General features: G+C 37.5%; 2 protein-coding genes across 2 annotated transcripts in view; one reads left to right on the forward strand and one right to left on the reverse strand.

Moving 5' to 3' along the window:
* Nucleotides 1-13,192, reverse strand: part of LOC146147861 (uncharacterized) — a 37,723-nt gene extending 24,531 nt beyond the window's left edge. The window contains exons 1-10 of the mRNA XM_083388322.1: nt 12,975-13,192; nt 10,624-11,467; nt 10,318-10,564; nt 10,127-10,229; nt 9,670-9,855; nt 9,455-9,584; nt 9,077-9,193; nt 8,759-8,872; nt 8,351-8,488; nt 8,010-8,102 (exon numbers count right to left, since the gene is read on the reverse strand). Of these exons, the coding sequence (XP_083244448.1) occupies nt 8,010-8,102; nt 8,351-8,488; nt 8,759-8,872; nt 9,077-9,193; nt 9,455-9,584; nt 9,670-9,855; nt 10,127-10,229; nt 10,318-10,564; nt 10,624-11,467; nt 12,975-13,084 (2,082 nt within the window). The 5' untranslated portion in view covers nt 13,085-13,192. The remainder of the gene's footprint in view (nt 1-8,009; nt 8,103-8,350; nt 8,489-8,758; nt 8,873-9,076; nt 9,194-9,454; nt 9,585-9,669; nt 9,856-10,126; nt 10,230-10,317; nt 10,565-10,623; nt 11,468-12,974) is intronic.
* Nucleotides 1,059-7,454, forward strand: LOC146147863 (uncharacterized). The gene is made up of 5 exons (XM_083388325.1): nt 1,059-1,374; nt 1,821-1,919; nt 3,303-3,498; nt 4,313-4,427; nt 6,488-7,454. Exons 1-5 carry the CDS (start codon nt 1,155-1,157, stop codon nt 7,145-7,147), a joined length of 1,290 nt encoding a protein of 429 aa, XP_083244451.1. The 5' UTR covers nt 1,059-1,154; the 3' UTR covers nt 7,148-7,454.
* Nucleotides 13,193-14,469: the final 1,277 nt, after the last annotated feature.

Consider the following 14,469-nt stretch of genomic DNA (forward strand, 5'->3'; position numbering starts at 1 on the left):
GAATCGCAACAGAAGGTATTACGCACAAATGTCATAAAATAGGCCATTCTTCGGCCTATCATGCCGACGTAATTACGCTCTTTATGCTGATGACGAGCCGCTAACGCAAACAGATAACGGCGGTAAAACTTGTGCTCTAAAAAATTGTACTTGCGGTGCTGCGTTTTGCATACAATTTATACGAAACTGATATTTATGAAATTTGCATCCTAAAACGTTTAAATCTTGGTGTGTGCGCCTCTAAATTCAGTCAAAGCTTTAAATTTAACGAAGCGTGCTATATTGGCAAGCAGTTTTCAAGTCACTAAAATGATGGATTGAGCAGCCGTCAAAAAATAAGAGCAGTTGTTCACTTGATGTCGATAAAATCCACTTCCCTTTATATTCGAACACATTTTTACGGATGAATGCGCGTGATTTTGGCAAAAGTGAGATTAACGAGCGTTCCGTTTTTTATTAGCGTAGTACAAAACGAAACCCGAAAAAGCGCAAATTAAGGGGTATTTGATTTTTTTTTTGCAAAACGTTACATTTCCATGAAATACGCTTTTATCTATTGTAGGTAATAAGAACGAAGCTACCACGAAAGTTCACACACACACACACACATATATATTTTCCCACAACCCCGATGAACTGCATTAATAGACGCAAGCGCGTCGTCGCGCAAAACGATAAATAATAAGCCGAAAGGCCTGGAGGTGACGCATCGCGGGGGAAATAGCGCGAAAGATGGGGAGAGGCGCAAAAAAACGATGACATATCGTCACTTCCTCGTGACGCGTCGCCAGCATAAGCAGGCACGCGATTAGCCGCGGCCGCATCACAATAGTGGCAACGCCGGAAGGCAGCAGCTGGGGACGAGGCCTCTGTCACACGCACGCGCGCGCGCGCGCAAATGCACCACTTATACTGTTGTCAGAGTTCGAACGCAAATCACCGCCGGCCCGAGTAAGCACCTTATACACGCGAGAGCGCTAAATACGGAAGGATCGATTCGCGGGGTTCAAGTCGCAGCCGCGCGTAAGGGAACGTCAGTTAATCAACGGCAAGCAAGCGGAGAGCACCGAAACTATAAGCGCAAAAAGGCAGGAAACTAAAGTGATAACTGAATCGACAGCAAACAAGACAAGTCAAACGGCGGAAGCTGCACAATGAACCTAAGCACAACGGCATTCGCGCTTCTGTGTTTTTTTGCTTTAGTTAGCGGGGAGCCGGACACTTGTGCCTGTAGCCAGGCGATTTCGGGCGGCTGCCGGTGCTACAAGGACGGCTGGATGGACTGCGCCGCAGTGGGCCTGACCCGGATACCCGACGACCTGCCAGCCTGTTCCAAGATGCTTTCGCTCAGTAATAACAGCATTACGCATATAGGTAAGTCCGCTTTTATGCTTCTAAATAGCTTTGCAAAATTTAAAGGTTAGAACGCCAAAGTTAAATTATCGATGTTAGGTTGCCCTAAATACATTTAGCGCTTTGAGTAAATTAAAATATCCTGTGACGACTGTACAGCAACAAAGTTTAAGGCAGTTTGAAAATCTATTTACGACCAAAAAAAGTTAAAAATTTAACAGTAGAAACAGACGATTAAGGTTAATATGGATAATTTGGTACAAAAAAAGTGTTCAGAGTTTATTTAATATTGTTCAAAATAAAAAAATAAAATTAATGTGTTATTCATTTGTTTGGGTGCCTCAGCAATATCATACAACAGCATTTTACCGCATAAAAGGGTTATTCGAGATAATTCTTGCCCTCCGGCCTGCAGTGACGTTCACAAAATGTTGCTTACAAGGCATGCTTTTTCTACCATTTCCCAGGCTCTACGGACCTTCGCGGCCTAAACAATGTGCTAGATATTCGACTTCAAAACAACAACATTACCATTATCGACGTTGGGGCCTTTGTCGATTTAAAAAGTAAGTCTCATATTGAACGCGAATGACCTAGCATTATAAAACTCAATGTTTGTTTAACTTAGTTTTTTTCTTCTAAAGTTGCCTGAAAAGGTAAATTGTTTATATTCACCCTGCTGTGACTATGTATCATTTTCGCACCATTATATGAACGCAAATCAAAACACTTTACTATTATGTTACTGTGAGCAAAAAAATTACATAAACAGAGTGAGACGGAGCTTTTAATATAGGCGTTTATAGATACATTTACTGGTGGACTACAGAAAAAAATGTTGACCACACGTGTATCACCTTGCACCTCGTGCATGTAGATTGTAAAGGGGATAACCTATGATTGTAAAGGGGATAACATATGTACATGCATAAACATAAACCTTTCTTTGTAAATACTTAGAAACGTACATCTTGAGCGACTGTGACGCATCGAGTCACGTTTATTTATTTTCGACTGGCTGCGGCCAGTGGAACTTCAACAATTCCTTACTGAGAGGTATAAAATGCAGTAAATCGTATTGCGTCACCGCTAAACGTGATTCGTTTTTGGCATGACTACCTTTGTTATAGTATGGCGACAGAACTTACGTTTCACTAAAACGTCATACAAAGAATACACTTATATCATAGGCGATCGGATGCACATATAAGCGGAATATCGCATCGCATGTTTGTTTTGCCAATTGTTGCCAAACATAACGTTTTAACACATTTATGCTGCATTTTTATGGCAATGTTTGAAATGCAAATGTTGTTTAAACACATCATTTTGTAATTTATTTGCGAAATTCGGGTTTGAAATGTACTATATGTGTTACGCCAAACTATCCAGAACTCTACTTAACGGCCTGTCGGATGCCCGAGCACTACACGAGGCGTATATTAGTGTTGTAATATAAGACGAAACAAGCGAACTTACATAAAGAATCATAAAACAATAAAAGGACTTCATATATAAGCGGCCAATGACTAAAATCGGGCGTAAACAATGACGATCTTAAAAGCTCCTAATCCCAGCCTTGCCCAAACCTGACTATCCTTCTATCAAGTGTTCCCAAAACCACAAGTGTAACGAAAAAGGTGTGATGGCTTCAATAACGAAAGATAAAAAGGCGTTAACAGCAAACGTGATTAGATAAAGTATATACAGGTGAACGGTGAGGTGGAGCGTGAAGAGGCAAGAAAAGTTAAGTGAGTGAAAACGCATAGAAACAATAAGGCAAAAACAACATACAACAAACGTTAACTCATTTTGTGCAACATATGTATACGGTTTTAAGACCTTATTGGAGTAATTGTAGTCGTTATATGTTTTTGACCTTATAGTGTCTAACGATCACCATACCACATCTTCGATAAATTGAATTGAACCATATTTTTGAATGACAGATGCGACAACGTTAAATTTGAGCAACAACCGATTGACTACGGTTGACAAGTGCACCTTCCTAGGCTTGGTTTCGCTCACCAATCTCTTCCTAGACGGAAACAGGATAACCCAGATCGCGGTTCGGGCTTTTGAAGGCCTGTCCAGCATCCAGTTCCTATCTATTGTCGACAACTCCCTGATGAGCTTTAGTGCAGAGTAAGCATACCGCTATCTCGTAATAATGTGAGCATTTAAAATTTGCAATGGTTTAAAAACAAACATTTTTTGATTAAATATGATAACTTAAAGAATATACTGTTGCTACCAAGCATTGTTTCAATGATCCCTTAACACAGGGGTTCTCAAACTTTTTTTACCGCAGACACCCTAACAATTTTTTTTGCTTAGCGTGTACTAGTGTGGGCATGATTTTTTTTTTACAGATAACGTCATCAATTGGCATCATAATAAAAATAGAAATTTATGCTTTTTTTTGAAAATTTATCACTTTTAAATAATACACTTATTTTTTTTTAACGATGGTCCATATTGCTATTGCTGAGATTTTAACTGTAAAAAGTTGCGGCCAGAAAGTTTCGTCTGTTTAATATCGCATGTACAATCGTTACAAGATCGCTGTTCTTTTGTTTGTCCTATGAATTGAATTATTCTATTTTTACTATTTGCACAGCACTACTTTAATACACCATTTTTATGTTACAAGGCATTTTGCACCAATTCGTGTAACGTTTTTACAGTTAAAAAGTCTATGCACCATTGCCTCATACAGTCAAGTTTGTTTTACAAGGTTTAATTTTGAGAGACCGCAGTTTATTAACAGAGCGCAATTTCATACAAATCTGAACAAACGAACATAGCTAGTATAGCTAATTTTTTGGGAAACCGTCGGATTAATTATGTTTCGGCATACTATACGACTTATTTTAAATACCGCCCAAATACGTAGTTATATAGTATAATGCAAAAGACGGCTTAAATTCGCGTTTTCACAAAGGATTTTCGAACGTAGGTGGTTCCGCAACAAACCGAACCTGCTCTTCTTTCCCGACAAGGGCAACGCGTGGAACTGCACGTGCCAGCTGAGGGCGCAACAGCAACTCGTCAGGAGCTTCGCGGGTTTACTGGTGAGATCAGCGTTCAGCTTCTTGCGCTTGTACTGAGTCACAGTTGCCCCTTGTGTGCATTTAGGCAAATCTGGGCGCGCGTATTGTGAGCGCTGGTGTCCAGTCACCTCACGCGAAAAGTCACGACCGAAGGCCATGCCCCGGTCCCAGTTACTCGGGTTGAAATCAAGGGCGTGTTGTGAAAATCCAACACTGACCAACCAAGAATAGTAAAAAAATAGGTTGGAAGTAGGGATGTTCAAAGTAGAATCCCAAGGTATTCTAGAATAATAGGTTTCGAATCTAGAATAACGAATCAAGAATAGCGAATCCTAGTATATTTTTATTAAATTATTTAACCTCGATTTTGTTTGGGGAAGGGATTAATCTCAATCTACCCTACAGGACCCACAATCACAGCAATAAATCGCCCAAACAATTTTCTAACATGTGTACATTATAATAAAAAAACTCTCTCATATGTTTAACATTCTTAACAACTGTCATCTGAATCCGTTCTGTAAACTGGAATATGTCAACTGTCCAGGTTGTGTCCAAAACTTATATTTTTGCCAATAGTGAGAAAATGCAACACTGCACACAGAAGTCTTAAGCAATTCGGTCCTGATTTTGAAAGCATTGTTAAGTCTTATTGCTTCTTTTTTGACTAACATGATCTTTTATGCAGTCAAATGATGCACTGCAAAGAATACAAAGTTATTATTGACATAACGAATTCTTGACAATTACATTGTGCATAACTGCATAACTTCCCTGAATATTGGCCTAAAGTTGACCTTAAGTAACCCCATAGCGCATTTTGTGGACGGCCAGCACGTTTTGAAACGCTATGTTACTTTTGCAACTTAACGCATTTAGGGAAATTGCGAAGTCCACACCAGACATTACACGTTGGCGCTCGCCCAATAACGCTTGATTGACACTTAATTATTAGACGAACCTTATCGCGAGACGAGGTAATTGGTCGCCCGAAAAAACGCTGACACTGCACTACGAGGTTACATTTAAAGCAAGCACTATAAATTGGTCGCCGCAGCGACAGGCCAACTTACCACACGCGTTTGTGCAATTAGGCGCAACAATCGGCGGTAAAACATTAAATTATATCGGTTCCAATTACCCGAAATAAATGGCAGAATTGGATTCGAATCCCATCTGGTTTCGAATCCAAGGATTCGATATTCTACTTTGAGCATCCCTAGTTGGAAGGTTAGGTTAGGGTTAAAAAACGTTTTTTATTTTGGTACGCTATTCCATAAAAAAGTTGTCGGTACAACATTTACGTTTCGCTCAATTTAAAAAAAGCTTTAAACTTGAAAACGTATAAAAAAACAAATCGTGTTTGGAAGAATACTATTAATTTTTTTAAGTGTATCTGAATCAACGCCCTCAAATATAATGGTGTAGGGTTTCCATGACAATAACAAACTTTTCTATTGATTATTGTACATCTTTGACAATTGGTGAAGACCACGTCAATTTGACCACATCATTCTGTTATCTTGTCAAACTGCTTGTAATTAAATTACGACTGAAAATAAGTCGGCATACGCATGAACGTGATGTATCTAATAAACACGCATTTTTACCCGAAATTTTAGCAATGATGATGCATTATTTAAAAATAGCCTATAAACGCTATTGAATTTCGAATAATTAATATGGCGTCCTAATCTACCAGTTTATCATCAGGTTTATAATAAATATAGAATTCGTAAAACGTGGATTTTAATAAAACCTTCGGTTGGTTTTTAAATGGTGCATAGTTTGTCGTACAAATTAACAGCCAGTGCGAAAGTTAGCAGCCATTCATAGTCACACCATAAATAGAACAAAAAATATAGGGAAGGGATAAAACCATAAATATTATTTACTGCTTGACGTGTACAGGTTTACAGCAAACAAACAATCAAAAAAACAAAACTGCGCTAGTATTTGTGTGCAATAAAGACTAAAAGTATGCTAGTAATTGTGTGCAATAAACACTATAACATTTTAATCATACATCCCACTTCGCGTCCATTTCTTGTGATAAAATTAAAAAAAATATCCTATTCCAGGAACACTGTCCAGGGGCTCTCGGCTCAGGAGGAAGCTTCTGCATAATGTGCAGCGGAAGCGGCCTATTGGCTGGCAAGGCACTAGCAACCGCCGCAGACGCCGACTTTGCGCATTGCGCCCAAGCCACAACTACAACACCAGCTGAAGCAACGACGACCGGGCTTCAGCAAGCGACAACAACCGAGGCCAAGTTGTCCACATGGGACTTCACCGGCGTAACTTTGCCGTTCGAATTGGAAGGCGCCGCGGACGAGGAGTCTTGCGACACTTATGTCGCGAGAAAGTTGAGCATCGCGACAAAGACCCCCGTAACCGGTAACACGACTGTAAGCACCAATAAAGCGACTGAAGCGACCACCAAGAATATCGTGGTCACCCAAACAACCCAACACACCATAACGACCGGATCAACGTTGTCGGCCGCGTCGAGCGCCAGCGACGCTACAGTAACGGTTTCCCACTATCAGGGCCTCGCGCCGTGGGCCATTGCGCTGGTGGTGTTGGCCGTAGTTTGCATGATCGTTTTGATCGCGGTCGTCATCGTGCTGCTGGTGCGCACCAGCGGCACCAAACGGCCGGCCAGAGGCACGGACACGACCACCAACGGCACCAGAGAGGAAAACGAAGTGTTTAACGCGAAACCGGACGTGCGACTGTAAGAACCACTGCGTCAATGCGAACATGTTCAAGAAGCGAAGCAAGCGAAAGTCGAAGGCGAGAATGACAGAACGAAAGGGTGGATTCGTCACAAGACGATTCGGAAGAGAGATATCCTGTTGGCTCAACTTTTTTTGTATGGATTAGTATATATTAACAGTTTTATCTTTTACAATGTACTTGATATTTTCCAATGTCTTCAGCATTCTTCCTGCATTATACTGTTGTATAACTCTGACTTTAATATTAATTTTAAGTTTGATACCAAACGATACGCCATCATTTTTATTTTGTGTTTGCTGCCGTACATTGCCATTGCTATTTTTTTAAATAAATACGTTCCAAAATTGATGAACTCTTTTCAGAAGTATGCAAAGAAAAAGGTTTAAAGTGCCAGTAAAACCAAACACTTGTAGAGAAGCGGTTTAAATATATAAATAAGTTAATTAATTATTCTAAAGCGTTTTGTTGGATACAAAACTAAGATAAATTTTAATGCAATTTTAAACTAATCAACAATTTCATGAAGCTTAGTAAACTTTTAATGATCTATTTATCTTAACTTTCATGAATTTTATATTAATTAAGTCAAATAAGTGGATTACAAAATTTTAATTCTGGCCCACGATCTCCAGTGTTAACCATTTTTAGGACAGCAATCGCCAATCTCAACTTAATTGCCCCTTTATGAAAAAGATTGACCCCCGGTTTATACACTGACAATACATTGTATTTTTATTATTAAAGGTGCATCTTGTGTGTAACCATGGTCATTTAATCAGTTTTGCAGCTAAACATGTACTCTTGAAATTGAAACTGACGATTCTATACAATGGGACCATAAAAGAAAAAAAATCAAATAACCTTTTCTTTTTCCAACTCCTCCTTATGTTTCTTCTCCAGTTCAATAATGCATTCCTCCCATTCCTCTTCTTTCTTTATAAATTCTAGCTTCTGCTTCTGTTTAAGATTTAGCAAAAGCGGAGCGGTTAACAGAAAGTACTAGACATTTTTTATTTTTACTTTTTTACAAAATAAATTTTCCTTTTTTCATATTATTTTAAAACGTGAGCATTCAACTTTCTGTTGAACATAATTACCACCTCCCCACTCCTCAAGAAAATCTGGTTTACAAATTTTTATAAATAGTAGTTTACAAACTTCCATAATAGCGGACAGAGAATTGTTGGAGATTGGAAATTCACCTCACTAAGTTCTTCATGCTTCTCAGTTTCTGCTTTGAAATTGTTTCTGATCTCTAGGAGTTCATTGTTTTGGGCTTGCAGGTTTTTGATGGTTTCGTTTTTCTGATCGATGACTTTGGATATTTCTTCAGTCCTTGACTAATACAAAGTTTTTCGAGAAAATTTTTATTCTGATATCATATATATACAACGTTAAACCTAAAGAAATTTTAAAACAAGTGGCACCGTTGACAATTTGTCAATAGTACAACTTGTTTTCAGTTTAACTTTAGATGGCTATTAACCACTGAAGAAAAATTACGGATATTAACCACTCAAGACAAAAATACGACTATCAATTACTAAAGAAATACGTTTATATGCCTGACAAGAAAAATAAGTTATTTAACAAAGAGCGTGAGGTTTCACCTGATAGTTCTTCTTTGAAGTATTTTCCTCTTCCTGCAAACTTACTATCTTTTCCTTTTCTTCCACAAGCTCCTCTAGGACCTTAGCTAACTCATTTTCCAAATTTACAACCATCTAAAATACAAAAAGCAGATTAATGGCTGAGAAAATACATAGTACTATCACAACTGGTAGTCTGAATGAAGTTGTACTTAAGATACAATATTTTTTCCGAATAATAAACTAGTATCTTAAATAACAGTTTTCCCCATTGGAATACACGGCACTAAGTTCAAACTAACAGGGACAGGGTCTAGCCGATTTCCTTTGTCTACCAACCTCTTTTAGCCTGACAGTGTCTTCCATACAAGCCTCCTTCTCTTGTGTGAGTTGTGAAATTGTAGTTCCCAAGCTTGTCTCATGTTCCTTCCAGCCATCAACAACTTTTGCCAGAGTCTGTCAAGAAAAAATATTTTGTTGCATTTGCTCAAAACTAAAATACCAAAGATTAGTAAGTTTGGTACAAAATGCTCGCTAATTACAATACAGACACTTATAATTAACTAATTCCATACATACTACAAAGACTAAATGATAGTAATGTTAGGTCGGATTATAAACGCCTAAGACAAGTTACTTTAAAAGTCTAAACCAAATTAGTTAAACTAATTTCAAGTTACAATTGGTACCGTATTTAAATGTTAGGTGGATAACTACCTTGTCAAGTTGTTCAATCATGAGGTCTTTTTTACGTTCAGTTGAACTAGCAACTGCCAACTCCTGTTGAGTTTCTAGCATCTTTTTCTGCAACTTTTGAATTTGTTTTTCACAGTGCTTTCGTCGATACCTGCAGATAATCATATAAAATTATTAGAAAAACTCTCAGTTTAGGTACTATCAAAGCTTGATTAATTGAAACAAATGTTTTAAACCTTTCTTTTTCGAGTGTATCTCTAAGAATTCCATTTTCAGCAGCTATACTGGAATCAATAGACGATCTGGCCGAGTCAGATCCGGTCGTTTTGCCGGATTTTAAGATGGAAAACAAGTCGGTTGTCAGACTCTCGGTCAGTTGCTTTGGAGGACTTACAACAGGGACCAGCTCTGACGGTTGCACACTGCACCAAAAATAATCAAGCCATTTCATACAACGAAAATGCTAGTTATGCTGATCGGAAATGTGTACAGTGTTAACACAAAGGCAGCTTTTTAATTTATTTATTGTATGACATTGGTTTCACCAAAACAAGTTACAGCAAAAAAGTACGAAAAGGTTCAAACAATCCGTTGTCACATTTTTAGTGGTGTGTTACACACACTAACTAATAATGTGACAGTTCAGCTTATAATTTTTATTTTTTTTTTGAACTGAGCAAAAAATATATATACCGGAGCAAAGTAGCAGTATCAGCACTCCTGAAAGTATCTTCTTTACTTTCACTAGTTATATTGAAGCCAGATGTGTCTTGACCAGATGAATTTAAAACAAGAGCTAAAAGTACAAATAAAGAGTGTTTTAAAACAGAAAACATTGTATTTTTTGTTAAAAAAATATTTTTAGAATACAAGCATTCACTCACGCTCAATTTTTTTAGGATCAAGCATTGTTTGAAGGTGGTCTCTAACCGACATCATGTCCATAACAGCTCGTGATAGCTGGGGTTCTGGTTCCTTTTGTTGAATAGAAACCTGTGCAGTCTTTCCTTTACCTTTGGTTGGTTTAGGCTTGCCAGTAGTTGCGCCATGTGTTTTTTTGACATCCATCTTTGATGTAGGTTTTCCTAAATTTTGTCCTAATCCTGCTTGTTGTTTTTCTTGCACAGAAAACTGTGAATAAACAGAGTGTTATTAAAGTTAATAAGTCTTTAAAAAATATTGTGAAGTACCTGGACAGCCTTCCCACTCAGTTTTCCTTGTTTTGACAATCGTGACTTATCACCTGGGGCTCGAGTTTGCTTTTGAGGTAAAGCCCTAGTTGACAGTTGGGTTGTTTGTTTGGAGGTGGCCCTTGGCTTCACTTTGGTTGAATTTTCACTTCCGGTATTATTTTCCCTGGACTGTGGATTTGACTGAGTTGCAGTTAAGTTGTGGGAAGAATTCAACTTGTCCTCACTGTTTAAACCACTAGTCGCAATATCTGTTTTCAGCAGAGAATAGAGACTTGCCAGTTGATCTGATGCACTCTTCTCTTTGTCCTGGCCCCTTTCAAGTTGCTTCATGAAATCAAGCAGCCTCTTGGTTTGGTCATCATTCAAAACAGACTCATCAACTGGCTTTTCAAGTTTAACATGCCTCTCCTTAACAGGCGACAAACCTCTCTTAATTGGTGATAATACAGATGGAAATTCACTTGAATGACATACATTTGGTCCATTGATGGAGTTATTTGCTTCATCTACAGATTCTGCATCTGTGGTCAATGGTTTATTTTCGTGTGGAAGTGATAGAAAGTTCCGCTTTTGCAGAACATTACCTGTAGTTGAGACAGAATTAGCACCAAGTTTCTCTTTTGTGGGTGCCATAAAATGCATTGTCTTTCCCATAATTTCCCCAGGAGATGATTGCCAGCTTGATTTAATTTCAACTTCTTTTCGAAGGCTGGACGCCAAAGATTCTTGGAGAAAATTTTGGACTTTTTGTACAGATGCACTTATTGAAGCCTGATCAATGCTTTTGTAGGGGCTTTTTGTGGTTGACTCTTTGTATGGTGAAATGCTATCATCAAGCCCACTGAAAATAATATTAAAGGAATTGCACATTTATTACATAGCAATAAAATGGATTATTATGTTCTGAGGTTTAGATCCTTTAAATTATTGAAACATTGTACAACACTAAGTCCTAAAAACATGTAATGCGACTTTTATAAGGCATCTCAATTTGGAGGCATTCAAATACTGTACTCAGTAGAGCACTGATATATTTTTATAAAAAAACATATATTTACCCAGGTAACAAAGTAGTTATAAATCTTTATTTACTTATGGATGTATTTGTACCTGGGTGGGCCAGGCAATAACCAAGGGCACTTCCTCAGCCTATTATACCAGGCTAACAATGTAATATAAGCAGAGGTAAAACAACATTCCAAATGCTAACCCCCACCACCAACTACGTCTATGTATCATTAATATGGGGGAAATGCATAACCAAGGAGACCAGGCAAATATCCACTGTTGTACATAGTATGGCAGAATGCTGGCAACTTGGCGACTATGTCAGCCGAAGAATTAGCCAGGAAATCGAAGAAATTGATGCAAAAAAAAATAAAGTAAAAAAAAAATTTGAAAATTAAAAAAAAATTTACGCCATTTTGCAAAAAGTTACAGTAGTGTGAAGCACGTTGTTTGGTGAGAAAAAGCCAGTGTAAGGCATATAGATTGTTTATTATTTTGAAAAGTACACACATTTGATTATACAATTGTTACATGTTGGCAGTTTTACTTTGAATTGGCAAGCACTTCTATATTGAGTTGATTTCCTGTATATTGAGTTGAATTCTCATTCCTGTTAAATGTACAGGTATAACAGTCGCATCGCAATATTAAGGATGTATTAGGCTATCCTTCTCCACCTAAGGCCTAAAGTATATTTTTGGTTGTTTAATTACACAAATGCAAAAAATTTCCGCACTTCGCGCAAGCTTTAGCCTGGTTTTGCTCGGTTTAAGTGTCTTTGTTTTCAACAAATCTATCCCAAAGGTAGTATGCATACTATGTGGCATGTTGCATTGTGACTAAGACAATTTATTAAATTTTAATTTTATTATAAATATCATTATTTCGAGCAATATAAATTGAAAATTATCTTAATTTATCCAAAGAATATTTTTTTCGTGCTTTTCAATCTTGTTTTGAGCTGGACGTTTTCACACAAGTTCGCCTGAAAACAGCTTATCTATAACAGTTTTAGAGTAAGAAAATCAAACATGTACACCGCCAGACCCCAGGTTGTACCTTCACATGTCCCTTATGTATTTGTTTATGACTTAATGTCACAAAAATTTTTGCGGCTTTTGTTTGTTGTGGTAGGATTCTAAACCAGCGCCGTTATCTGTCCAAAACACAAGTCAAGTCATTAAAAAATATTGAATTAATTGAATTTAAGTCATGTCACAACTCACAACAGTGCAAATGGATTGCTATTTTTATTTCTCCAGCCAGTGACAATTATTATTTGTAAAATTAAGTAAATTATGTTACTTTATTTTAACAGGTGTAGCACAAATATACCTAACCTTAGAACAGAGGTGTCCCGCAGAAGTGTATTAATTGGTGTTCCAGGTTGTGAGTTGGGTAAAAGTTCAATACCACTTAACAGGTCTTCTTCTGATATTTGAGTTTCCATGTTGAGCCCCTAACACACTACACCTAAAACACGATTGTTCAGTTTTACAATCAATTGGATCTGTACTGCTTTTTAGCTTGGTTGGTAAAGCAAAGATACAACAATAACAAAACTGTTCTTCAGTCAACGTATATGTTTAAAAGGCAACGGAAAGTTTAACCGCCAAATGTTTATATTTCCTCACAAATACTCGGGCTAAATGACCGTTACACGAACACGATTTGCAATCCATCTACTTGAATCGGTGTTGAATTAAGAGTGCGCAGCGTCCCTGGAGATTTTCCGTTTTTAAATCCTAAAATCGGACGTTTATTCGAAAAAAAAATGGATGTTAAAGCTACCATAACTTCTCATTCCCAAATTACTTTTCTGTACAAAATATTTTTTAAATGTATAATAATTGTAATGACCCTTGTTCTAAGAACAAGTCGAATCATAAGGTTTCTACTGTAGGGGGTAGCCTTATTATGTGTTGTCATTTGATGACGTGACCCGAATTAAGCGCTGCCATTAGGCGTAAAATTTGAAGCAACAAGTTTCCAACAAGAAAATTTTTCATCGTTGGATCAGGAAATTAGTTTGAACCTCGCAACTCAACAACTAAGCCGCAACGATCATCCGAAAAAAACTAACAAGAAGAAGAAAAGACAGCAAATGAGCAACGAACTTTCCTCATCATTTGTATCGAAGAACCTTTTGTAACGAGCGCCCCTAACCAAATGTTCACAAGAGAACAAGCGCCGCCGATCAACAATTGGAGGAAACCGCACTGCAACGATGCAATCGCAATTCGTCGCTGGATGTCTTTGAAACTTTTGCTTAAACTACCGTGCTGAATAAACAAGGTGAATGTCAATTTATCTTACAAAATATCTATAAAAAATCTAACTTTAACGCCGAAGATCTGTTCATTTATGCTGTGAAACACGATTAATAACCGTAAAAATATAAATGTTAGAAATGCGCATATAAAGTTTTGATAATAGCGCTAAAACTTGTAAATATTGATTTTATTTTGTTGTGCACGAAACATTTTTGTGTAAAATATCCAAATTCTTTTAAACATTTGTACGTTTTGGGGTTTTAGTTAGGGAAGTCTGAATCAAAATACGCACAACGCGTCTAGTTAGGTAGATTACAAAAACACGAGACGTAACATTCCTCGTAAAAGCATAATAATTTATCCGCGCGCGACACATATGCTTCAATTCGTGCAAGTCCAAACACGAATTTAGGGATAAGCCTATTACCTGCCTTTGTTAAAAGCAATAGCGAAAAAGCAGCAATTTAGAAGGTGTTTTTATGTACTGCGTTTTGAAAACTAACGAAATGTGTTATTTAACAACAACAAAAAAATAACTGCCTTTCTTTTGTTTTGTTTTCAA

Source organism: Ascidiella aspersa, chromosome 4, assembly GCF_963924565.1.
Source record: "Ascidiella aspersa chromosome 4, kaAscAspe10.2, whole genome shotgun sequence".
NCBI classification, from domain to species: Eukaryota; Metazoa; Chordata; class Ascidiacea; order Phlebobranchia; family Ascidiidae; genus Ascidiella; species Ascidiella aspersa.

Coding starts and splice junctions, on each gene's coding strand:
- LOC146147863 (XM_083388325.1), top strand. CDS start 1,155: ATGAACCTAAGCACAACGGCATTCGCGCTTCTGTGTTTTTTTGCTTTA. Junction 1,920..3,302: donor GGCCTTTGTCGATTTAAAAA/GTAAGTCTCATA, acceptor TTTGAATGACAG/ATGCGACAACGTTAAATTTG. Junction 3,499..4,312: donor CTGATGAGCTTTAGTGCAGA/GTAAGCATACCG, acceptor TTTCGAACGTAG/GTGGTTCCGCAACAAACCGA.